This window comes from Melospiza georgiana, chromosome 2, assembly GCF_028018845.1.
Source record: "Melospiza georgiana isolate bMelGeo1 chromosome 2, bMelGeo1.pri, whole genome shotgun sequence".
NCBI lineage: Eukaryota > Metazoa > Chordata > Aves > Passeriformes > Passerellidae > Melospiza > Melospiza georgiana.
In genome coordinates this window covers 82790034-82815096 of record NC_080431.1, presented here as the reverse complement: position 1 = coordinate 82815096, position 25063 = coordinate 82790034, and the positions used below count along the sequence as shown (strand labels likewise).

At 40.6% G+C, this 25063-nt stretch overlaps 1 protein-coding gene and 1 long non-coding RNA gene across 2 annotated transcripts in view; one reads left to right on the top strand and one right to left on the bottom strand.

Moving 5' to 3' along the window:
- Positions 1–3251: 3251 nt before the first annotated feature.
- The window catches only part of CFAP91 (cilia and flagella associated protein 91), a 29851-nt gene continuing 8039 nt past the window's right edge, over positions 3252–25063 (top strand). The window contains exons 1-12 of the mRNA XM_058019029.1: positions 3252–3496; positions 5558–5709; positions 8530–8613; positions 9909–9974; positions 10863–11062; positions 11766–11943; positions 12280–12437; positions 12680–12862; positions 12993–13135; positions 19334–19447; positions 22450–22521; positions 23804–23950. Of these exons, the coding sequence (XP_057875012.1) occupies positions 5582–5709; positions 8530–8613; positions 9909–9974; positions 10863–11062; positions 11766–11943; positions 12280–12437; positions 12680–12862; positions 12993–13135; positions 19334–19447; positions 22450–22521; positions 23804–23950 (1473 nt within the window). The 5' untranslated portion in view covers positions 3252–3496; positions 5558–5581. The remainder of the gene's footprint in view (positions 3497–5557; positions 5710–8529; positions 8614–9908; positions 9975–10862; positions 11063–11765; positions 11944–12279; positions 12438–12679; positions 12863–12992; positions 13136–19333; positions 19448–22449; positions 22522–23803; positions 23951–25063) is intronic.
- On the bottom strand, positions 10785–21439 carry LOC131080628 (uncharacterized). Its single transcript, XR_009114176.1, has 4 exons — positions 21257–21439; positions 12263–12392; positions 11436–11523; positions 10785–10944 (listed from the first exon to the last, which is right to left on the bottom strand). It is a non-coding gene; the product is annotated as an uncharacterized LOC131080628 (long non-coding RNA).

Here is a 25063-nt window from a genome sequence, read left to right as displayed (position 1 = left end):
AGATCCATTCAGACCAAACCTCAGCACTCAGCCCTCGCAGTGCATTCCACAGCACACAGCAGTGTGCTAGGGGCCCTGGTCAGGTCTCACACAGCTTCAGGTCCAGAAGAATATGGAGATTTCAGGCAAAGAACACTTGATATAGTAATAATCAACATAACTTTTAACCCTTGTAAGGCTGTCCACTGTTTATACCTGCAGTTCACAGAGATTTCTTAGAAGTATAGTTAAATATTAGCCAATACTTTACTCACACATACATTCTAATCAAAGCAAGTTCCATGAACCTTAACCTTGAGCTTTATCATTCAGCTACATATACCTGTCACCTCCCATGAATAAGTACTGCTCTTCAGGGAGCTATGCAGTGACCTAAAAACTTTTATCTTTTATTTTTGACAAGCTAGTTTTCAGCCACATCAGTCTCCAGAGCTGGTTCCCTACATAGTCTTTCAGGTGCCAGCACTCAACAGATCAGAGGCAGCAGGGCCAGGCAGCTCATGATGAACAAAAAAATGTGGCAACATCTCACATTTAGTCCAATTTAATGCAGTAAAAGTTAATAATGGGATTGCACCTTTTTGGTTGTACATGACTCCAGAGAATACTTATCTGTGCCCTGGTGTCTTGTAGGATTCTCAAAAACCCATTCAGTTATTCCATTGTTCCTTCTCAACTTGGTTTCCATCTCATCCATTCCACATCAGAAAAAAAGAAGTCCAGGCTGCCTGTATTTAGTCATCTCTGAAAACCTTAAAATGGAAAAATATCAGAGGGTGGAGCCAACAAAGAATAATTTCTTGGCCAAAGTACAGTTTACACACCTCATTACCCTAAGGCAGATGTTGAGCATGGAAAAATTTCAGCTTGGAAATCATGATACAAGGAAGGAAAACTGAACTTGATAATGAGAAATGCCAGGGAACTCTATTGAAAAGTGGCTTTTGTTGCCACATCAAAAATTATAATAAGGTATCACATTGTAAAGCTCTTTAGTAAAAAGAGAGTCTTTACAGCCTGCTGGGTATCTTCAGAACATGGATCAATCCATTGTGGGAAGTCACATCCTACAGATGTACCGATGTAGATGATGTCCGTCAGAAACAAAGCTGTGGCAGCATTTCTTAGTTTAGACACATCTTCAGTTGACCTACTAACCTAAAAATATTGTTGCTTCAGGCAAGGGATGGGCCTTTAAGAAAGTAAGCTAGCATTCAAAGTTAAATTGTCTACAAGTAAATTCACAGAGCCAAGGAATTTGGAACTACAGTCCTAAAGTTGCTTTCCTGTAATGAGGTACTGAGGGGTCAGCATTTTATGTCAGACATGACAAGCTGTGAAAAACCCTTTGATATACAGTTTTATACACACAATAACTAACATAAGGGACTTGCTTCAAGATTATAGACAGAGGAGAAGGCCCATTTTCAATTTCTTTGGTTTTTGTGTCCTATTCCTAGGCAGCATTGCCTGCAAATCTCCTTATGTTCACAAAAGCATTAGCCTTTTCTGGTTTTAACATTTAGCATGAAGAAGCTTCCAACTTTGTTTCTTATAGAAAAGGATGGTCCCCTCCTTGAGGAAATAACAATGTTTTGTAAAGCATGATGCTTGTAAGGCTTTTTACAGGCCTCTTGAGATGCTCTACAGATAAAAAAGCCCTGCAGCCTCTGTGGGCATTAGGTACCAAGACTATTTTCACAAAACCAGAGAAGCAATTAGGTTGGAAAAGACCTCTGAGATCACTGAGTTCAACCTGTGACCAGACACCACCGTGTGAAACAGACCATGGCACTGAGCCATGTCCAGTCTTTCCTTGGACACCTCCACCGAGGGTGACGCCACCACCTCCCCGGGCAGTCCATCCCAATGTCCAATTCCTCCTGATGTCCAATCTAAACCTCCTCTGGCACATCTTAAGGCTGTGTGCTCTTGTTTTGTCACTGGTGCCTGGGAGAAGGGGCCAATCTCCATCTGGCTACACCTTCCTTTCAAGGAATTCTAGGGAGAAATAAGGTCAGTGAGGCTCCTTTTCCCCAGGCTAAACAAGCCCAGCTCCCTCAGCCACTCCTCGCAGGACTTGTGCTCCAGACCCTTCATCAGCTCCCTTGCCCTTCTCTGGACTCACTTTCAGCACTTATACAGCTGCAGAAATCCTAGGTGACAACAAGCAAAGCCAAGAATAAGAATATGCAGCCTTGAATCCTGTCCCTAAGTGTAACTGCTAAACCAGATTTCCTAAGCACTAAGAAAGGGTCCTGGGAGCATCACATGAATCAACTCGAGCAGCAGCTGCTGAAAAGCAGAAATACACGTGTCCTTCCTTTCCCGGCCTCGCCGGTGCCCTGTCCTCCTCAGAGTCCAGCCACATCCCCACGCCGGCGCCGCTCTCGGGAGGCGGCACAAGATGGAGGCGGCAGGGCGAAGCCTTAGGAACTGCGGAGAGCGGCCGCGGGCTGCTGGACGGAGCTGGAGCACAAGCAGCACCACGCCGGGAGCGGCCGGGAAAAACCCCGAGGGGCGCGTTTGTCCCCGGTAGAGTCGCGATCAGCCCCCCAAGGCCAGGCCAGGCCGGGCAGGGCAGGGCAGGGCAGGGCAGGGTCATGATCAGCAGCCCCCAGGGCCAGGCAGGGCAGGGCAGGGTCCGGCCCGCAGCAACGCCCGGCCGCAGGGGCGGGACATTGCCGGCCCCGCCCGCCCGCCGTGGCCATGGGAACGGCAAGCGGGCCGGAGCCGCTCGGTGGGGACGGGCTCCCGGCCGGACCTTCGGCTGCTCCTTCGGTACCGGGCCCGGCCGAGACGGCGGCGCCCCGCCCGCGGCCCGGCCCCGCTGCAGCCCCGGTAGGGCCAAGCCGAGCCCTTGGGCGGCCGGGGGCTGGGAGTTGGGCGGGACGGGACGTGAGGCCTCCCCCGCCCCAGGGACCCCCGCCCCAGGGCCCCGGGCCCCTCGCCGAGCTCGGCACGAGGTGGGTGCCGCCCGAGCAGTGGGCAAGCGATAGGGCTGGTGGCTCCGGCGAGGCTGGGACCGTGAAACATTAGCTGGAGCAAAGCCAGCTCTGTGTCCCAGAGGGAAGCATCATGTACAGTATGGAATTTCCACTGATTACCATTCCACCATGCCTTCCTTTTAATGTTTCATGTCATCACAGTTTCTCTTTAAGTTGATGGTGCCTCCAAAGAAAGCCGATTTTTCTACTAGATCTTTCACCTGTATCTTCCACAGAGCAGTAGGATTTCAGTTCTGAGGCTCATTTGCATGATGGTGACATCTGTTTGATACAGAGACATATATATCAGTTCTTTCTTCCTAGTTTGTTTCATTCTCTCTCTTATAGACACTTTTAAAGAAGGAAGTGGAGCCTGATGATTCATGCTGATTCCTCAAATATGTAACTAGTTATGTTTGTTCAATTGTCTTTCAGGCCCTCTGTACACACTGTGAAGTGAGAAGGACCCTCCTAAGTGAAATGTCCATGCCCAGCTTGGTGATCGACTGGTAAGTGTTGGCCAAAGACAGCTCACATGTTCACCTTGTCTATTTCTGCATACACATGGGTGGAAACTCTGTCTCAGTCCTAAGCTGCTCTCTTAGAACAGCAAAATACAAAGCAGAGAAAGAAGTTTTATCTAAAACAAGACAACACAGGGAGTAGCCATGATTGCTGGCCTATAGTGACTCTATAAATACCTAGAAATACCCAGCTTCATGTTCTGAGTCATTTCCTAAGCTGTGTGTCAGTATTTTTAATTGTCTATCTTCAAATACTCTTAATTATAGCTTGTATATGTTACTTAGATCTAATAAAATCAGTGGGCATCTGCTGGGCTGTTGTTCAAGCAGAGCTGTCAGTTCCTTACTTAACCTTGGGAGATACTTACACTACAGATCCATGTAGCCTACTTAGACTAAAATGAAATATCCAGCAACATCTAAGCAGCCAATAAAGACTGCAAATCCATGCTAGTTCTTCATACAGAATTAGCAGAGTTTAACTTCCTAGCTAATCCTTACCTAGCTAGCCCATGCTTAGCTGTCAGTGTTCCCCTTAGCTAGTTTAAAAGCAGCTAGGGCATGTCTGTGGAGGTTGCAGTCACACCTTCAGACAGCAGTGATTGATAGTTGCACAGGATGCATACAGGTAGAATGCCAGAGGAAAACAGACTTGGTGCAACTGCACAATGAATTGGATTTTACACAGAGTCCTCCTGAAGCTATGCATGTGACTGGGGCTGCAAGACAGATATTCTGAACTCAGACTTCATTGCTGTACAGCAAGGAGAAAAGCCGTGAGCAGCTTTCCAACAATGGAGTCAAGGAGCATTTTTTTTTTTAAGAATGTTGCTGGATATCTCTTATTACATTATCTCAGAATATTTCTTATATCTACACGAAAACAAACAAGTGTTTGTCTGCCTGTCCCTAGAGAGATAGAGCTGGGAACATTGCCTGTCATCAGTGAGACCCTTGCAACAATATGGCTGTGCCAACAGTTCAGGCCAGATGAAGTAAACAGGCATCCTGTCACTAAAGTTGCCATGTCACAGGTGTGTTGCCATGTCAATGGTGTAGATGGGTGTGGTGGCAGACTGTTGCATGAAACATTTTAGAATCAATCAGCAAGTGTATAATGTACAATTCAAAACACTACATCCTTGAATTCTTAATCTGTACCTTCACGATTTGGGATGGACAGAGGTTGTGATAGTATTAGTTCATAGGGTATTCCAAATGCTCAAAAGTTGAACTCCTTTTGAAGACAAATGGAACAAAAATGCAATTTTGTGCACAGCAAGCAGCTACTCATGGTAGGGTGCCTAGATCTTCATCAACTGACACTGTCTTACATTCTGGTGAGTATTTCTGAAATGTCACCTGTATGCATTTGAGTTAGCACCTGCTGAAATGAAAGGGGCAATTCACAACTCAATTCTGATTTTAGTCTGTACAGAAGCTCAAGCCAATAGAGCTACATCACTTATGATTGCAAAGATTTATTGGCAACCATAAATTTAGCAATTTAAGGCATATCTACCCAGGGAAATTAGTCCTTAAAAGGAAGGGTGTAGATGTTTAATGTGATCATTTTTGTATGCTAGCTCCCTGAGTTATTTTTAACAAATGCTAAAATTGTTCCAGTATAAAATAATGTAACTTTACCCTGCAAGTGGAATATGTTACTTAATTTCTAGAGCGCTAGAAATAGGAGGGAGTTACATGGGGTAATGTGCTAGAAGTTCACATTGCTGCACATTCACAGTTACTGCACACTAACTTCTTTATGTAACAAACCGTTAGACCTTTTGGTTTTCAGTACAAGTTTAGCACTGGAAAACAGCCAGAAGACAAATCTGTGCATCTGCTGCTAGTCTGGTATGCTCCACATCTTGAGAAGAAGCATCTAACTAGCTGACATCATTAGCATACGTATGCCGCCTTCTTTCCCCATCCCAAATGTGCAGTCCTGTAAATCACAGCAGGCTGGAATTCTGCTCTCTTTAGTGCTGTTTGAAGGGGCTAAATTGCAGCCTCTCTTCTTTGTGTCCACACAAATGCTAGGTGAAGGCACCGATATTCTGAAGCATGGCTACCGGAGTGATTCATTTTCCAGCCTGCAGTTTGTGTTTAAAGAGTGAAGATCCAGTGCCTGCATATATTGGTCGACAATGGAGGGCTCAGCAGCGCCTGGAGGCTCTTCAGCGCCTTGCTGTGTAAGTGTTTTATGGTTGGACAATTTAAAACAAACACACAAACAAAACCAACAAAAAGCCATGCACACTGAAGTGGAGATGACTGCAATTTGCTCCTACTTATATCTCCCTTGAAATTAAGAGATTGCAGCTGTTGTGGAGTATGGTTACCCATCTGTTTCTTACAGGGTGGATGTTGCACATTCCTTCATCCCTGAGCTATCTGCTTTGCAGCGGTTGCCATGAAAAAGAAGAGTTATTTCAATCTCTTACAGATCAGAGGAGTTATGAAGACTTCAGTGACTCATGTGTGTTATTTCAGTGGGAGCTCTTTGATTTTAGTCCCGTGCAATTGCAGCTGGTTAGGTTGCTTTTGCTGTTCCTTCCAGAGTCCGTGGGGCCTGAACCAGGACGCCACATTTTTACTGCAGGGGTTTCTTAGTTGAGCGAGCTATCTCCTGGTGTCTGGGTTTTGATTTTGATTTGGGTTCTGATTCAGCAGATATTAAAAAAAAAAAAAAAGTTTATGTGTTTTGCCACACCACAGGTTTTTTAACTCCTCTTGTAGCTGTATTCAAGACTGCGGGCATCAGCCTAGGTTTTTGTCTTCAAAGGTTCTTTCTGCTTTAAACAACTGACTTTAGACCATGGGCTTTTCAGATGGTGCTTACTCTGGGGTTGCTGGTAACTGAGTTCTGCCATATGCCAGATAATAATCAAAGATGATCAAGAGTGATACAGTGGATTTCATACCTGGTTTTGTTCAGTTTTAAAGACATATTCTTCTCATTACCATAATAAAAATATAAAATTTGGAGTATTTTTTTCTTAATACTATTTTCAGTGTTTCAGACTGTCCCAGTGCATGAGTACCTCAGTCACTGCAATTCTGTAACAGCTTGACACCTGCACTGCTTTAAAGTTAATTTACATTTCAACAACATGTATTTGCAAAATGTCTTGCAATTAACAAAAAATGAGAAATACATCCCCTATGTTTCAACCTGCACTGATTGACAGTGCTGCTGATATGGAAGACAGAATATTTCCCAGCTGTCTTCTCAGTAGTTGCATTGCCTCTGCAAGGTTACTGGGAATAAATGCTCATTTATTTCAGCAAAGTCAGCAGATATAAGTCAAGGACATGCAAGAGGCAGGATCTGTGGAATAAAAAGGGCTATTTCCCTGGGTTCCCATTGTGCCTGTAACTATACCATAACAGGATGAACGGTTTATGCTAATAAAGTTAGATCATAAGAATAAGTGCCCACCTGTGCTGAATGAGCCACAAATCCATCTGGATGGAGCAACAGTCTGATATGTAAAGAGTCAGCTAATGGAACTAGCCATCAGCTCAATTAACTCATTTGAATTACAAACACAACCTCACAATAATAGGTTGATTAGTGCTGAGCAAGTATATCAGGTTACAACACTGCATCTCAAAATATTCCCTTCTCTTTTCTTATGTGATGTGACTGAAAGCCTTGGGAAGAGATGACTTTAAACTTACCTTGGCAGTAAATTGTGTGTCACAGGAGGTTAATGAAGCATCTCGAAGATTTCCTGTGGCCTCCCCAGATTCCACAGCACAGTTTGCAGGAATTAGATGAGGGTTTGGAAGACAACAGGTCTCAGCATGTAACCCTCTGTTTTGATCTCACCTGTCAAGCAATGTTAAGTATTGTTAATTGTATCTCTGTAAATATTCCTTTGTAATTAAAATCAGGCATCAGTAACCAACCACAGTACCCACAAGACCGTACATCTTGAGGTCAGAATTCATACAAGTTGCCAAAAATGGTTTTATAGAAAACCTGGCCTTCAGGACTTGGCTTGTACATAGCTCAAAGAAATAAAATCATCATAGAATGGCCTGGGCTGGAAGGGACCTTAAAGATCATGTAGTTCCAACCCCCTTGCCATGGGCAGGGATACCTTTCACTCAGGTGAAAGGTATCTCTCCAGTGTGGTCTCAAACACTTCCTGGGAGGGAGCATCCACAACTTCTCTAGGAAGAACTTCTATTTTTTGTCTTTAACAACTGTGCAGGTTGAGAAGAGTAAGAATGGAGTATAAAGCAGTTGTTAAATAGCAATCCTGATTAATAACTTTCAAATTTCTCAGTTGTACCATTATCTCACTGACTGCCTTAATGAGGTTTTCCATATAATCTTCCAAAGCCTTAAAGAAGACTCTTCAAGATATTACAGTGAAAAATTTAAACCATCTGCAAAATTTAAATTCAAAATGGGGAAAAAAAAGAAGTGTTCTTGCAAAAGATATGGTTGTTCCAGCATAGATTTTGAAACATTCCAATGATTGTCCTAATTTTTCTCCTTTACTGGAGAACTCAAATTGAAATTGCTGATTCTAAATTTTTAAACATTTGCTCAAAAATCTCTTTACCTACTTTTCAAAGGTAGAAAGTGTATTCTCCTTTGCTCATTCTGTCTTTACATGTATTTGGAAACTGTTTCACTCTTAAGACAATAAGCCTGTTCCCCCCACTTCCAATAAAAGTGGTTTCCTTTACAAAGTAAAGCATGTACAAGTGGTTAACGCTTTTCATAACAAGCTCAAAAGTTTTAATAAAGGCAGTAAAGATCATTTCCTGACCACACTTAGTGGGAAACAAAGTGTCAAACTGTTTTGCTACATAGGTAAATGTGAAGAAACCAAAATAAAATTGCTTGTATAAGTGTGAGGCCTGGGGGGAATTTCTAGTGTGCATGTTGGATAGTGCAACCAGAGGGGAGAGAGAGAAAGAAAAGGCATAAGGAAGAAAGATAAGTGCTCTGAACATACTTTCTAAATGATGTCCTGTATTTTGGCTTTCAGAGGTCAGTCTTCTCCTCATCTGCCTCAGGTTGTGTATGAAGATCCTGAAGTTAATGGAAGGAATCGCTACAAATATTTTACACGGTAAGGAATGAACTGATTTGAAACAGGGTTCAGCTTCTTTCTGTGCATTTTCAAGAGCACCTAAGTAAAGGCCGGAGCATTATTTTTTCTATATTTTCTGTCAGTACTTTGATCAGTTCTTTGATAAAATAGCAGATTTTAATAGCAACCAGGTCTTAAAACAAGATCTTTCTAAATTCACACTAATGACAGAATTTTCAGTTCTGAGTTACCATATAAGCAAATATATCAGACATTCTGTACTTAATAAGAAAGCTTGGGCTGTAGATCATCTTGCAGAGGAGGAAGATATTTACAAAGGCAGTGTGGTTCTCCAGATCCTAGAAAGGTGTTTTCTTAAGAAGGAACCCTTTAACTTCCAGTTTCTTCCAGGAGCAGAAAGGGAGCAAAGGGAAGCCTTGATTAACTTTTCATCCATGTCCCCTCTTGCAGGACTGCTCTGCTCCTTCCACAAGGACATTGCAGGTCAGCAATGGACTCAAGATCTGAACCAACAGCTACCATATAAGCATTCTTGGCTTAGTCACATACACTTTGAATTGCATTCACTATTTTGCTCAGCAGCTATTGGCTGCTATATCCACTTTAAATATAAAAAAAATCGCAAAGTTTAATAAGTTGAAGTTTATTATTGCTCCTTTATTAACAGTTTTAAAAGAACAAAGATGATGTTATCTTCTGCAATGTGAAATTAAGCTTCAAAGTCTCCCAAAGGCTAAGGGAAATCGACAGAGAACTGCAATATGCAAACTATAAGAATGCCTAGGAAGGAATTATTAATATGTAGTTGAGCCCAAATCACTTTCAAGATACCTCATAAAGTATTGCAAAAAATGAAACAATAAAATTAGATAAGTCCAAACCATCTTATCAGCTAATTGTAGGAATGAATTTCAGGATTTCAAGCAGTTATTAAAAAAAAAACACTACTCTTTCAAAAAAGTGAAATTGAAGTAAAAAATGTAAGATACTTAGTGAAACATACACAAAATATTGGGAACACACTCAAAACTAACTTTAGTAATTGTCTTGTTTTGCAACTCCAATTTCTGCTTTGACTTACAAGAATAACACTCAGTTCTGGTGTTTATTGGTGAAACTGTAAACTCTGTTCCTCCTTGGCTATGAAAGAGTTCTTTAATATTTAGGCACAATTCTTAAACATGCAACTAAGAGAACCACAGTCGTGGAAAATCAGTATTAACTCCACTGAATTTAGTGGACTGCGTTTTTTCTGAACCATAATGATCTTTTAGGCTCCTCCTTGTTGTCTTACTTTCATTCTCTCTCTTCAGACCTCTCAGCTTTTCTAAGCTGCTTCCAGCAGGTGTTCCAGAAGCTGTTGCTGATACAAAGAAAGGGTAAGTAGTAAGACTTTTAGAAAATTACTGTTGTAATGGGTAACATCTCACCAGAAAAAGATCAGGAAATGATTTAGCTGGTGACCACTATTTTTCATAATGAACCAACAGGAAAAGCTTGTTAAGAGGTAAGGTGCTGCTCTCATAATTGAGAATTCTAGAGGAAATAGATGATGGACTGTTTCAGAATTTGCTTGCAGTATATAAGTAGTGCTTTGTGAATAAAGGATGTGCCTCTAGTGTGTTAAGACTGTGAGGCTTGAAATAGAAATCTTGGTGTCTCTGAATTCTAGAAGAGATACCATTGCAAAGATTCTCTAGTAGAGCAATATTGTTGGAAAGTCTTCTGATATTTTATTACAATCTCTGATAGATGCAGTGCTGCTCAGAGATGTAGAGCATCAGTAATGTAGTCTAATGTGGTTTTCAGAGAGCATCAAATTTTGAGGTCACATAAAAAAATTCACTTCCTGGTAGAGTTGATGCAAATTGCACATGCTTATATCAGAATTAAATTTTTATTTAATTGTTGGGAAGAGAAACATGTAAACTACATTGAAGCAGTCCTACTTCATGTTACTTCAACAATTTTGTGTCCATTAAATGCAATGCTTTAGAATTGATTGGTAGGGAAGATTTGTATGTAATAATCATGAGAGCTGAAACTAGAAGATTTCTGGATTATTTACCTAAGAAGGGTATTTCAGACTCAGTGTAGCCTCAGTCTGCTTTTACCAAAGATAATGGAGTTACCATCAACGGGAATAATGTTAAAATAAACGGAAACACGTTTAAGACTCCCAACTTTGACTGACATGTTTCTGGTTTGTTTGCTTGGAGGTTTTTTTAATGAATGTGACCAATCTTCCATCTTGCACCTCTTTCTAGGAGAGAGTCGCGTACCCTGTCAGCCGCAAAGGATGCAAGGGATGCAGGGGACAGCCAGGTCCTCAGCCTCTTGTTCCGAACCCTGGGGACACAGACAGATTACAGGGATGGTGAAGCACAGACAGATCCCTATTCCCCTGAATATATAGTCCGCAGTGGCTCAGTCCCTGAAATTCTGGCACTTGCTACACTCACTTGGGGTGAGTTGTGAAATTAAGATGAATTAAAATAGTCATGTCGCCTCTTTAGCAGGAAGTTCTTTTCTTTTCAATGTCAGGCTGTTGCCAGTTTTGGTGGTCTTTTATTTTGTGTGCAAATTTGGGGCAATTATTTTGTTTGTTTCTAAAATAAGTATGGTATTTCACTACTTAATGGTTCTGGGGCATTTCATGAAGGGTTTTGAAGACCATTCAATATAAAAAGGTCATGTTTCACAAATGGGAACTAGGAGCAGTTTTTCCATTAACCCACTGTTCTTCAGCTGCTCTGAGTTTTGAACATCATTGCAAAAAAAACAGTATGAAGACTGCTGCCCCAGAACATACCTGTGATCCTCATCTCCCAGTGTCTCACCTGTAACAATGATGGACACGGCATATGCCAAAGAAATTGTTCATTCTCAGGAAGTATCTTCCCAGAAAAGCTTTTCTCCCTTTGCAGCCTGCAGTAGAGGAATGAAGTGCCAGTGTTAGTGTGCACTGAACTGTAGCAACTGCAGCTCTTACCACGCCTCGTACTGTAGAATCTCGCTGGCCTTAGAAGTATTTACTTCTGGCTTTTGACAGTTCTGCTTGTGTTTACTACATGGTCCTGTACCCATACAGCCCTCTCACACTTTTTGGTGGTGGCTATTTGTAGGATTTGCCAATTTCCCAAAGAGGTAATGCTTCTTGTCCCTGTAAGGTCGGGGGCTGCCAGCAGGACAAGCTGAGATGGAGATTATTGACCGCATCCGGGAAAAACGCGCTTGGGAAGCAGCCCTGCCACCCATGGACAGTCCCTCAAACATCGCCAAGAGGTTGAAGATGATGGAGGCTATGGAAAGGAAGGAGTGGGCCTATAGAGAAGCGGAAATAGATAAGTAGGAGTCCACTCATGCTCTTTTATTTCTTTTAATTATTTGCTGAGTAGAGGAGGAGCAAGAAGGTTTAGGGGATTGGCTGAAGGGTACAACAAGCCTTCTAATTCTGTGAAAATACCCTGATTTTGGGAAGGGATATTTTTCTTAAATTTAGTCTCCAGGTCTGCTACCACAATATATTTTACCAGTGCTTAATTCCCTTTTTAAAATGGAAGACTGAATATGAGAAATGCAATATGAGCTATTTGTAAAGGTATGTAGGATTTGGTGGTGACAGCATTGCATAGAACACTGCAGAGTACACTCAATACTGCCTGACCTTTTCTTTCCTTGCAGGTTGCAGAAGGTTCAAATGGAAGCGTTTAAGAAGCTGCTGCAGAGGCGAGAGGAGAATCAGAATGAGCTGAATGCCATGCGCTTGAACGACCACTGGGAAAATCATCAGAAGGCTAAAAGAGAGAAAATGAGAAAGATTCAGCATGACTGTGCATTGAGTAAGTCTGAAAGACAGGAAGAGAAGGGTATGAGACAGTTTTCAGACAAGCCATTTCCATTTTCACAAGGTTACCATCTATTCAAAATGAAATAGGTTGTATCCACAATATCAATGTGCATGGCCAGCATTTGGTTTGTCATGTTTTTATTTTATCTAGCAAAAGCTCTTGTGAATTTACAAAGACACGGCTTTTACAGAACTATTTATGTGAACTGTCTCACATTTGTATTTCCTTTTCAGTGCTCAGGAAACTGATAGCTAAGAGGAAGAATTGGATGGGAAAGCTGGAGAGACGAGATATCATCAGAGAGTATAAAGACTTTGGATCACAAACATATGCTCCTTTGTCTCGAATTGGCTTTTTCCCAGACAACAATTCTGACTACTATGCGGTAAAAAACTACTATCTTAACACCTTTGCAGGTAAGGCGTTTTGGAAGACTTGAGATACTGCCAAAATTCAAGTTTTCCTCCCCATCACTCCACTACTTAACCACTGTTTGTATTAAAATCCTTGTATATATCATAATCTTTCTTCATATTATAATCTTAGGATTGTGTGAACTGGAAAAATCTGCCCCGCCTTCTTTCTTCCCGATCAAGATTAAAGCTCCAAAACCTAAATGCCATATCACTAAGACTGGCTATATTAAAAGGTCAGGAAGACTAGAGGTAGTCCTGAAACAAGTTCACGAGGTATGAACACATGTCAGTTCCTCTTAGATTTGAACCGCTCATAAATGCAATTGGAAAGATGTGTAAGCTTCTTCCCATTTTTCTGTACTGAATTCTTATTCTGTAAAACAGCTTCTAGGACAGAAATGAATCAAACATGCAGACTATTTCAGGCTTGACCAGTGCTGCTCTGATACTCAGCCCATCAGTACTCTCACTCGTGCTTCTGCTCCAATCCTATAGTCAACAAGCATAAACAAATCTGTCTTCCTACAGATCAGGTATTTGGATTGGAATATGTTATGTCAATTTGAAATTCTCACCCTTTTCTCATTCTCATTTCTCCATTTTATAATACAATACTGCCTACACTGTCGAGCTTCCAATAATTAAAGAAAGCAAATCTGGATTCATATTCCAAAAATGTTGTACATTATTTTAAAAGTACATTTTAAGTACATATTGTAAAAGCATCTGTAGCAAAGCAAGATTAAAATGACCCCACTCATAAAATCAGGTCACTATGGTGGATGTATATCACTGTTCCCTAAGAACAGCATCTGATTTGCAAACATGCTAATGGCATTTTGCATATCTTAATTTATCACAACTGTTCATGCAGATGAGGTGTCCATTTATGCAATTAACCACCAAAGAAAGAAGTGTCTCATTTGCATCTGCAATCATAATATTTGTAAATTACATGTACTTTTAAGTACACTTCTTGTGATGCTGTTGAGGGTTACCTTCATGTAAAATCAGGAATATTCTTGGCTGGCTTCTGTGTCTTTGGAAAATAGTGACTCTCATTTGTAAAGTTTGGCAAGTTTCACATTTATATATATATATATTTATATTTATATATATTTATATTTATATTTATATTTATATTTATATTTATATTTATATTTATATTTATATTTATATTTATATTTATATTTATATTTATATTTATATTTATATACACACTTCTTTTGTTTTAGTGTAATGCAATGGTAATGTCAAAGCAGACAGTAATCTGCTATTGCTGAATTTTAAATTGAAATCTTGGTCTGAAAAATCAGTCATATTGTCTCAAATTTAAATTCTGCTGGATCTTGTAAAGATGGAGTATTGCATTTCATTATTATCCAGAAAGAAACTTTCAAAAAAAAAAAAATCTTGAGTGCCACAGGAATTGTTCAAGAGTAAGGACAAAACTCATAGTTTTAAAGATACAGAAGTGTTGAAGAGATTTGAGTTTGGGTGGGTATGCATTAAATTCAAGAAGTAATTGTGTAATATGCATCATAACACCGTTCTCATTGTCAGCAGAATGTTAGTCCAAGCTTTTGGAGCTGAATTCCAGTTACAGCACTTGTATTCTGTCTCTATAAAATACTCCTCATTGTTTGAAAGACTGTGGTGAAGTGTCTAAACTATAGCCACAGAGAAGTGTGAGCAGCCAAATGCTGGCTGCTCACACAATAATGTCTCTTCAAAGAAAAACTGGTGGACAAAGGAAGATGGAATGCAGAACAAATGCAGACAATTCTGCACATTTTTTTTCTCAAATTGGTGTAGATCCCTTGGTCTGCATTGAGTTATAGCAACTGAGAGGCTAACATAAGTAATACTCATTTCCCCACCACAAAAAAGCCAAATGTATATTCTTTTAAAATCACAAACTGTTTCCTTTGCAGACAAAAATTATAAAATAAATCCATTATGCAAAATTTAACTGCTGCTTTTAGATATACAGAAAAAGACACCAGACTGGTTGGTCCAGACAAGCAGAAAGTACTGACATTGTGAAACACCCAGACTGCCTCCACTGTTACATTTAAACAAACTTTCTGTTCAGAGAATCAGGAAATGACTGCCCCAATTAGCTGTTGAGCTCTATGCTGCTGTTCCTGGTCACTTCTCCCATCAGAGACTTTTGTTTCTGAAGTTCAATGACTATAGCATGTTCTGGCTTAGCAGAGCCTTGCTGACAGAGCCAGCTCAAATGCTGCTGGAGCTGTCAAAAACAGAGCAGTAAAGCATGCGGAGTACTTGCATTAACAGAATTTAGGGCAATCCTCCCTGAGAGGAACTCTCTGACCACTTGGAATAAGCAGTCCCAATTGTGCCAACAAACCTCCCATCCCACAGCAGAAAAGAAGTTTAAAGCAGGTAATTGGGGATCATCTTACAAGGGCACTGTGTTGCTTTGCTTTATTTCTACAGCTGAGTAGCCAGATCAGTTTTCTATTCTAAAGCTTTATTTTAATGCTCTCCTAGCACACTTAATCCATAAATTCTCTCCCATAACCCTAGAAATAAAGTGGAATCCTAAAAAATTCAGAGTACATGGAGATCTAGCTCTACAATGAGTTTTTAATTTTTTTCCTGAATTATCTAGAAGCAAGTGACAAATATAGGAGAAATGCTAGATACTGACCTCAGAAGTAATTAGTTTTAATAAAGGAAGTTGTCAAGGCTTGCTTCTCTGGCCAAACATGAGGAAAGATGGATGAGTTCTCCTCATTATATTCCTTTTTGTTTGCCATATGGAGGGTATTCCTAGGCTTAATGGTTTTTAGAAGGGATAAGCAATAATCCAGGTAACTACAAAAAGGATCTGTGTCCTTTTAAGAATGAGAGCTGCTTCTTTCAGACATGAAACTAAGCCAAAAGGAGGGATTTTAGAAGCAAACTTATTTTAGGACCATCCTGAAACCTTTTGCAGAAGTATTATGTACACTCAGTAATCTTTGAATAATCCTGTAAAATAAGAGAACATGGCAGAAACAGAAGTGACCCAAAATTTACAGTAAAAACAAAAATCTTTATTTTAAGCCAGATCAGTAAAAGGATTGAGAAGGGTAGTTCCTAGCTAGCACAGCTAACAGTGCTGTAAGAGTGCAAGTGAGCCATTATATAGACAGCCTAGTATGAAAATCCAAGACATTAAGGACATAACATCCCAATACAGATAACTACTGCAGGGAGTAAATGCAGCTAGGTGTAGTGAATACACCAAGGAGTGGAGGAGGTGGCAGAAGACATCTCAGTGCAGAACAATACATGACTTCAGGCAGACCCTCTGTGCTCTGGTGACTCAAGAGAAATGAAGCATCAGGTGGTTCCAAAGTGTTGTATCAAGATGAGGTCAGAACCAGAAACTTCTCACCTCAGCATTAAGTGCAATTCTCACCATGTCTGTTTTCCTTCATCCAGTTGCTGGAACGAGGTAGAGAAGTAGAGGGGCCAAGAATGTCTCTGGAGAAAATCCCTGCCAACTTCAAAGCATAGGAAAGGCTGTTTAAGCAGTTCTTTCTACAAGAACAGATCTCCACACAGGGTTGGTTGGCTCATGCTCAGACAGGCTCTGAGAGCTTTTATGTCAGTCTTGATCAGCCAAGATGCAGCAGCCAGGCTGCATTGCTGAGCAGGTTGGCAGCCTGTCCTCAGGGATCCTACCTGAAAGGAGGCTGCAGCCAGGGGGAGGTTGGCCTCTTCTCCCAGGCAACCAGTGACAGGACAAGAGGGCACAGTCTTAAACTGCACCAGGGGTGGTTTAGATTGGAATTAGGAGGAATTTCTTCACAGATTAGACATTGGAATGGGCTGCTCAGGGAGGTGGTGGTCATGGTCCCTGGCAGTGTTCAAAGAAAGACTGGACATGAAAAAAAAGACACACTCAGTGCCATGATCTGCTTGCCATGGTGGTGTTCATAGGTTCAACTCAATGATCTCAGAGATCTTTTCCAACCTCATTGATTCTGTAATTCTGTAATCCCACAATTTTCATTTGTGAGCAAAGAGGAAGAAGGAGAACCATGACTCCATACTTTGTGCTGTACACAAAAATCAAATATACCTAGGATCTTGTGGAATGGAGAGGATCACAGAGAAGATAATGGAGGAATCTAAAGAATGGATTGAATGATTTCTTTGAATGGAGACTTGCTTCTTAAGCTGTTACCCTGTTCAGAACAGAAGAGTTCTGCTTCTCTCAGGAGCTGTCTGAGAAGCCAAGGTGTATGGTGAAAAGCATGGGTGCCATTTGCTGTTCACTGCGTTTGCCAGGAGAATGGAAAAGAGATGACTTTTGTTCTTCCACTGTCCAGTCCAGTCAGATCCTACCTTGACTCTGAAGCTGCTACCTGAATAAAGGAATGTAGTCTGTATCAGGAAAATTGGAGTATGAAATGTAGACAGTAACATTTGGTGTATGTTGCTCAGAAATTTAGCACTTTTAGCTTTTAAAATCAAGTATTTGTGTAGTGATTCTTGAGTCCTGGTGTCTCTGTTTCCAAAAATGAGAACTTGTTAAGTTGGGCAGAACCAGTTTAGGCAAATCCCCTATATTTTCTTTTTCTTTTGTTAAATCTTAAAATCATTCAGAGCATCAGATTAGAGAAAGTAAATGGTAAGCTTTTTTTTTTACTTAGTAAAGATAGTCAAGCAGGCACTAGATACTGTTGACATGAAAACATAAAGCCACTTCTAAGAACTGCACTATATCTCAAGTCTGTATTAGTAAGGATTCCCTCTTGTCCAAATTAATCATAGATTTTTCTATCTTTAAAAGTTGTTAGTCTGGTTATATTTTGTTATTCTGGTTAGCAGAAAACATTTTTGGAGGCCACAGTTTTATTAGGAAAATTCTTATGAATGCAAGATTGTACTAATAAACATAGTAGCCATTGTTTTCAAGAGAGTCACAACTTCAGTAGCTTTTTCTTTCTGCTTCCCTTGCCCTGCCATGCAAATCTCCTTATAAATCTCTGTTATAATCTTCATGCTAGGGAGCTCTAAGGTCTCTACATACAAAACACAGTTCAGAAAATCTCTCAACATTTTTGAGCAATAACCATTTCACATGGCTGTAAAGCAGTTTATAGGCTCTGATTCTTCCATTATTAACACAGACTATTTAAGAGGCTTGCAATAGTAAAGTATTTTGTCCCCTCCACCTAGAAACCTCTTTTCTGGAGCAATTCATTATCCTGACCTGAAAGATCAGATCCTACATGCAAGAAGGTTTTTTGTACAATGACTGCTGGAGTTTCAAAACTTCATTAATTTCACAATTAAATTCTGTGCAAATGCCATCATTTTCCTGTTACTGGAGAACTAAATTCAGAATTGAACTTTTTTCTTAAGTTTTTCTTTTGATTTCCCTCCCTGGTGCAATACTGTATTTGAACCTTTGAAAGAGAGAGAGTGAAAAAAGGAAAAGGCACACTTTCCCTTGCCAAAATATGAACTTTCAATAATAAGGCTAAAGATCCAACCATACAGTAGCAGGATTATAGTTTTGAAGGAACTTTAAATGGACATACTCCCTTGCCTTTCTGTGCAAGCCAAAGTGTCATGTTCTGCAGCAGTCATGCAGTTGGAAATGCTTATCTGAATATCTAGTTCTAAGGGGCTGGTGGTGGGAAATTGGCAGGACTTGGGCTTTTTAAACAGTTTGAAGAGGTCTTGAAAGAGCTGAGCATGTGGTGGCACTTCCAGTCTAGTCTGCTGACAAAGTGTGGCATCTGCTGCAAGCAAGATAAACCCACACTTAATGGGCTTTTGCATTTTCTTGGTAGAAGGAAATTTTTGGACAGGACAGTTTCTCTTTTGCCCCCAGTCCACCTGTGCAGTTGCTGTGTGTGCCATGGGGCTGCTGGGCAGTTGTAAATGAGCAGAGCAGAGTTCCAAAACATATTTTGCTAGGAAGGGGTCATTTGGTTCAATCTTGTGCAGTAATAGCTTATCATACAAAGACATTTCACTGCCACAGAACAGTGACAATACCCTCTTCAAGTGACCCCTTCATAAAACTTCCCAAATGCACAACATTTCTAAACCACAGTAAAAAGCATTACCTATTATTAAAGGAAAATAGTTATAGCATTCCTAGAAAATTAATTATTTGAGAATTAGAGATGAAGTTCATACCCATTTTAGATTAATTTTAGGTGACTCACAAGTGCTGATGACTTATTGGTAAATACAGTAAAATAACTCCTGCTTCCTTCTTACATACGATTTTTGACATTCCCATCAATGGCTTCTGACCAACCAATAACCTCATCTACTGACTATGGTCAGTTTTTCAGTTGATCTGAGAAGGAGAAGCCACAAGCCTGCAAAGCTTTCAGCTCCCTGTAGTCAGTGTAGTCAGCATCTAGAGGACTGGCCTTGTTATGTTGTTCTATCTACCCACATTCATATTAAATTGGATGTCTTTTGCAGGAACTTCTGGAGAAGAAAAAAGCCAAGGAGCCAAAGAAGCCTCCCCCTGTCTGTGAAAAAGTAGAAAGCCCTGTTCCTAAACCACCCACTCTAATCCTGGAAAAACCATCAATTGTAAGTGAGCTGGTTTTAGCGCTTTTTTCCCTTTTGATCCCTGATTGTTTCCTACACAGTTGTTAAAGGAATGCCCAGGGAATGAAAGAAGGTAGTTTTATCTTTTTTTGTGTGCATCCCTGTTAAAAATAGCCATCATTGTTTCTTAAGACTCTCTTGGTCTCTATTCTATAAGGATACTGGCAGCCAAAGATTTGAAAATAATTTACAGTATCTGTTGGCCAAATCCTGAAGTAAATTTTATTTTAAAAAGACAAAAATTAGTAGACATGTTATTTCCTTGTTCTTGGGGGACAAAAAGGCATCATCATCATCTTCATCATCATTATTATTATCATTATTATTCAGTAATTTCCAACCTTCTGATCTGACAACACTACCATAATCCAGTGAGGCAATTAAGTTTAGACTTACTGAAGTCAGAGAGACATTGGCTGCTTAGCACTGAGCATGCACTTCATTAATTTTCTGGAGTGGAGCTCTTGTCATCATGCAGGATGCAGTGTTTGATGAACATGCACTAGTTCACAGATAATGATTCTCCTGCAGAGATTGAAACAGCAGTAATAATGTGTCATGGGGGCTGTGATATGCTGTAGGAAAAAATTACTTTTTAGGGGAGCTGCAACTTCCTTTCATTTGTTAAAGTAAGGTACTTAAGAGCTGGTTGCCCCAGTGGACTGTTTTGTCTTCTAACTAACACCATTTTCATGATGTACTAAGAATCAGACAGAATTACTATTTAAACTTGTGAATTTAAGAGTCACACAACCATGAAAGTGAAGAAAGTCTTATTAAATCATCCATGCTGCTGTGTTCCTTTGTGCAGTATGATATTCTATGTTTTATGCAGTCTATTTTAAGATGACTGGAACAAGAATTTTTTATCTCCTTGGGGAGAGCTTTTCACAGCTTTACCAACTTCTAAGCATTAGATACTGTATTGCAGTGGTGGGTTTACACTGTTTAGGCTTACCAGTTTGGCAGATTTTAAGTACTTTGAGGTAACATGTAAAGAAATCAGAAAAATTTTTCTACCACTTGTAGTCATTCTTGAGTGTGGTCACAGATTATAGTTGGGTGGGGTTTTTTTAAATTCCAATACAATAGAATTCCATCTTCATTAATTTTGTCAACATTTGGTTTATTTTCAAGAATTTTTATGTGTGAACACATAAAAGATGGAGCTCTCCAGTGAAACTCCCTCTGTAAAATCAGGCCACTTGAGCCACTGAAGAGCAGCACTAACATCTCATGCATTGCCAAATCCAAGTAAGGTTTCTCCTACCAGGTGGCTGTGAGGAGCACTACAAACAAGGCTCTTCTGTGTTGTTAATGCTTCTCTTCCTGCCACACACCCATACAAGTACCAACTGCTAAATGCTTCCCACTGGAACTGAGGATCTTGGAAAGAAACTGTGCCAGGATGAAGTGGAGAGAATGGAGGCTGCAGGCATCCACAGCTTCTCTCCCCTGGTCATTTCTAATGGACTTAATAGCCACAACAAGCTCACAGAGCACCTCTCAATTCCTTCATTACTTTAAAACTTTCTTCCAGCCTCCTCTAGTTTGCAGCCATCTCCTAGATTCTTCTATATCCTTAATTTTTCCTTTTTTTCTGCAGGGCATGATAGCTTTTCATCTCCCCTCATTCTTTCCTGCTGGTCTGTAGCAGGCAGATGGACAAGCTGATGATTACACTTGCTAAGGCATCATTTGCAGCATTCAAAAACAGAAGTACAGAAAAATGCTCCTCATAAAAATCCAAACCTAATCTTAGTTAGTATCACACCAAGCAGTTTGGCTTACCAGTATGTGTGCCATCACCATCTCCAAAACTGTCCTGAAGGGATTTCACACTGTAGCCAGGTGATGTGGTAGAGTTTAGCTCTCTAGGACTGGAAATTCATTCCTTCTTTCCAGAGAAGAAGAACATACCAAATCACAAGTCCTCTCACTAGTTCTGCTTTCCTCCTCCTGAGTGCTGGTGTGGAAAGGCAGGAATGATTCCTTTTGCATTTGGAAAACTTAATCTTCAACACCTAAGAAAAAACAGACAACTAAGATTCAAGCCCACACAACTTCTCTCATCCCACACTCTTCCCTGTTTTTCCAGCACTTCTTAAATACCACATGTCAATGCAGACCTCATAGGTTCTTTATTTAAAAAAAACGTGCTTCCAGTTTTAAGATTTCTTTTTATTTTTCCGAGGCGCCCAATGAACTTTTTCCTTTTCCTACTGTCAACTCCACTAGAAAACCCCTCACCTAGAAAAAGTGCTGCTATCTGTGCTTTGTCTACTTCCTCTATTAAAAATAAGCCCCCTTTTTTACCTTCAGGGGTCATGTTCCCTTTCCACCATGCTCCATCATTCTTCCAAGTTGTTATCAATCACACAACGCTAGGCCAGGAAAGCTCTTAAAGAGACAAATCACAATGGACTGTGGTTAATTTTGCTTCCAAACTATCACTTTCTGAGTCTTAAATTTACTGAGGTACTCTGATAAATATCACCACTGGAATAAATATCAAAAGAAAAATTGTAAATGTTCCCTTTTAATTTGAAATCCTTTTTTATGGTTAACAGCTCTCTTGGACATATTCTGTCCTCTTAGTGTCTCGACTTGTTAAATTAAGGTAGCTGATGCTTTTTTTGCAAACTTAGATTCAGTCAAGCTACAAATAGTACTTAAAATGCATACAGTAATTTTCTCCATCAACATCTCCTTATCATTAGGTTCTCATCTCTAAAGACACTCTAAAATTTCAAATAGAATCTAATTATACAATCTTTCTTCTCCATCCCTTGTAAAACATGAAAGTACATGTTATTCTGACTCACCTTCCTTTCTCTGGAAATTAAAAGAATGGTGTTCAGAAACAAGCAAGGAAAGACAGGATATGAGTTAGACTGTTTAACAGTTAAACAGATAATCCACAGAAATCCCAGTCTCCAAAGAAATAGCTGATTATTGTGTGGATATTTGTCATGTTTTGACAGGAGGAAGAGGAAATAGACCTGGCAGTGATCTGTCTGCAGAAGTTGCTCCGAGGCAGGGCTCTTCAGAACATGGTATTGTGTCTCTTTGTTTATGTCAGTCTTCAGAATGATGGTGGGAATGACTGATTGCAAAGGGTGCAAATCTTTCTTCCACAGCACTAAGCAGGGGTAGTGAGGCTCTTCACAGCAGAGTTACTCAAATGGCAAATTCTAGACTGGATCTGGACCATGAGTACATTCTGCCATGATTATGCCAAGGTTCTAGGCACAAGAAACCTCCCACATCCCAGCGAGGCACTTGTATTTCATACCATCTTTCTGGTTTCCACTGGTGGTGAGCTTGGCCCCAGATGAGGAGCAACTGAAGCCTACCACCGTGATGTGCAGGACCCATCATTCTGCTTTCAGGGGAACAGAAGGGGATCTAACTAAAAATTAATTCAGTAGCCATGCCTTGTGGGCTTTCTGTTAAGCAAGTCTGTCACTTGTGATCAGACCAGTCCTGAAGGGTTGTTTTTGTGTCCCCAAAAAGTAGAGTTGATGCTCTCTCTTAAAGTAACTATTTAATGGTTTTTAGTGTTCTCATGCAGGACCCTGAGCTTTAGCAAACAATACAGTATTGTGGAAGTGGCTTGAGGTGGAATATAGAGTTCCCAAGTGTTCTCCAGTTGTGTGATGATCTGTGAGAAGGATGGTTGAGGCCACTGAAGGATTGTTGACTTTCAGACCGTGAAATGTCCCACCATTTAAGGAATCTTCTTCCAGCTACTGCTGGATCAGAAGTACATTACTGAGTTGGAGAATGACCAAGCAGGGTTGAGTGATCTTTTGTTGCTCTTGGAAGTCCTGTTGGAGGAGAGTGGGATTGAGAGTAACACAGTGTCAGGGAGGGCTGGGCCACATAACCCCATAACAGGGATGGCAGCAGTTTCAGCAAACTCCCCACCAGTTTATGGCTTTGGGCTCCCTCAGAATGAAGGTCAGAGGACATGAGGTGTTGAAACACTGTGAAGCTTTGACATTGAGGCTGATATAGCAGGTTGTGCAGAAGACTATTACCCTTTTGACATAGGTAGTGTTGTTGCCCATTCCAGTGGTTTGAGTTTGGGTAAAACCAAACAGAATAATAATAATAAAAATTAAAAATAAAAAAAATTAAAATTAAAAAAATAAAAGTAGCAGCTTTGCCTGACAGCTGTAGGGTTTGCCTAAATGCAACCACAAATTTGTTATAGAGAGGTCTTGGTAACAGCTGGCCTTGCAACTTGGAGAAAAAGGGTGTGTGTTACTGGCAAAAACATGTTGCTCTTTATTCTCCTTTTGATATGCTCAGTTGTTCACCTTTGTTTTAAAGATATTTGAAGGGAAGGAGAGGAACCTGGATCTGATCCAAGAGCTGCGCACCACTCACGCGCTCCAGGAGGATGGACAGCTGCTCGTGAAGGCACAGAAGCAAATGACACTGTCCTTACAGCGACAGCATGACTCACAAATGAAGCAGGTTTGCTTGCATAGATGGGAAGGTTGATTCACAGCTCTGTCCTGACCAGACACCCTGTGCTTGCAGCACTACAACACTCTCACATTTAATTTTTTATGTTTTCTATTATCCACAGCACAGAAGGCATCCCAATAGCAATAAAGCTCTCCTAGCGCAGGCCAAGCACTGAATGCCTGAGGGGCTAAAATTGCTCTCTCGCTGCTCTGGAGGCTCTGGGGAATCTCAGAAACAGACTGAGGCACCCTGACCACAGCTGCTATGCAGCCTGTGTTTGCTTTGTTTGCAGACAGAGCACTTATTTATATTTACAGGGCTTTGAACAAACAGCAGTGTCAGATGACCCTCAGTTTTCCCACATTTCAATCCATTTGACGGGTACTATGACCTGGTATCACAATACATGCTTGTCACTCACATCTGTTGGATGTTTTCCTGAGTGTTTGTTACTGCTCTGTCATTTTCCTGTCCCTTTTCTGGCTTGGCACCCTCTCAGGCTCCTCCTCACACATAAAACCTCACAAAGGCAGCCAAAGCCAACTTATTTTGTAAATCCTGTTGGGCTCAAGACTTCTAGAACCTTAGCAATGGTGACTAAGGTCACCATTGAGGTACCTACCACTGTATGCAGAGCAAAGAAATTTTGGGCTCCATTCTCTGCCAAGGATCTGGTGAGATCCAGGGATGCAAATTTCCATCCTGTTTCCTTACAGTGTCACAACCTTCCAGAGGAAAGTGAATGAAATGGCAGATGCTGGTCAGGAGTAGATCATAAAGAAATTTTGCCAGAATTCACTACAATTCAGAGAATGCAGTATCTATCACATTCCTGCAAGCTTTCTTGTAATTTTTACTACTCTGCTGATTTTTAATGACCAGCTGTGAGGTAATTTGGCAGCTTCCATTTTACAATAACAGCATGCACTGGCAAGTTGACCTGGTGGAGATGAAGCCAGACCACTGTTTCCTGCTGGTTGGGCAGCAACAAAATTTCCCCTTAGATCCCAGTAAAAATTGAACAGGGATTGAGTTTTATCATTTATCATGTAGCATTTCTAGATATTCCCTCATGCACAGCAAGTCCAGGTGTGGAATGCAGGAATACAGAATATTTCT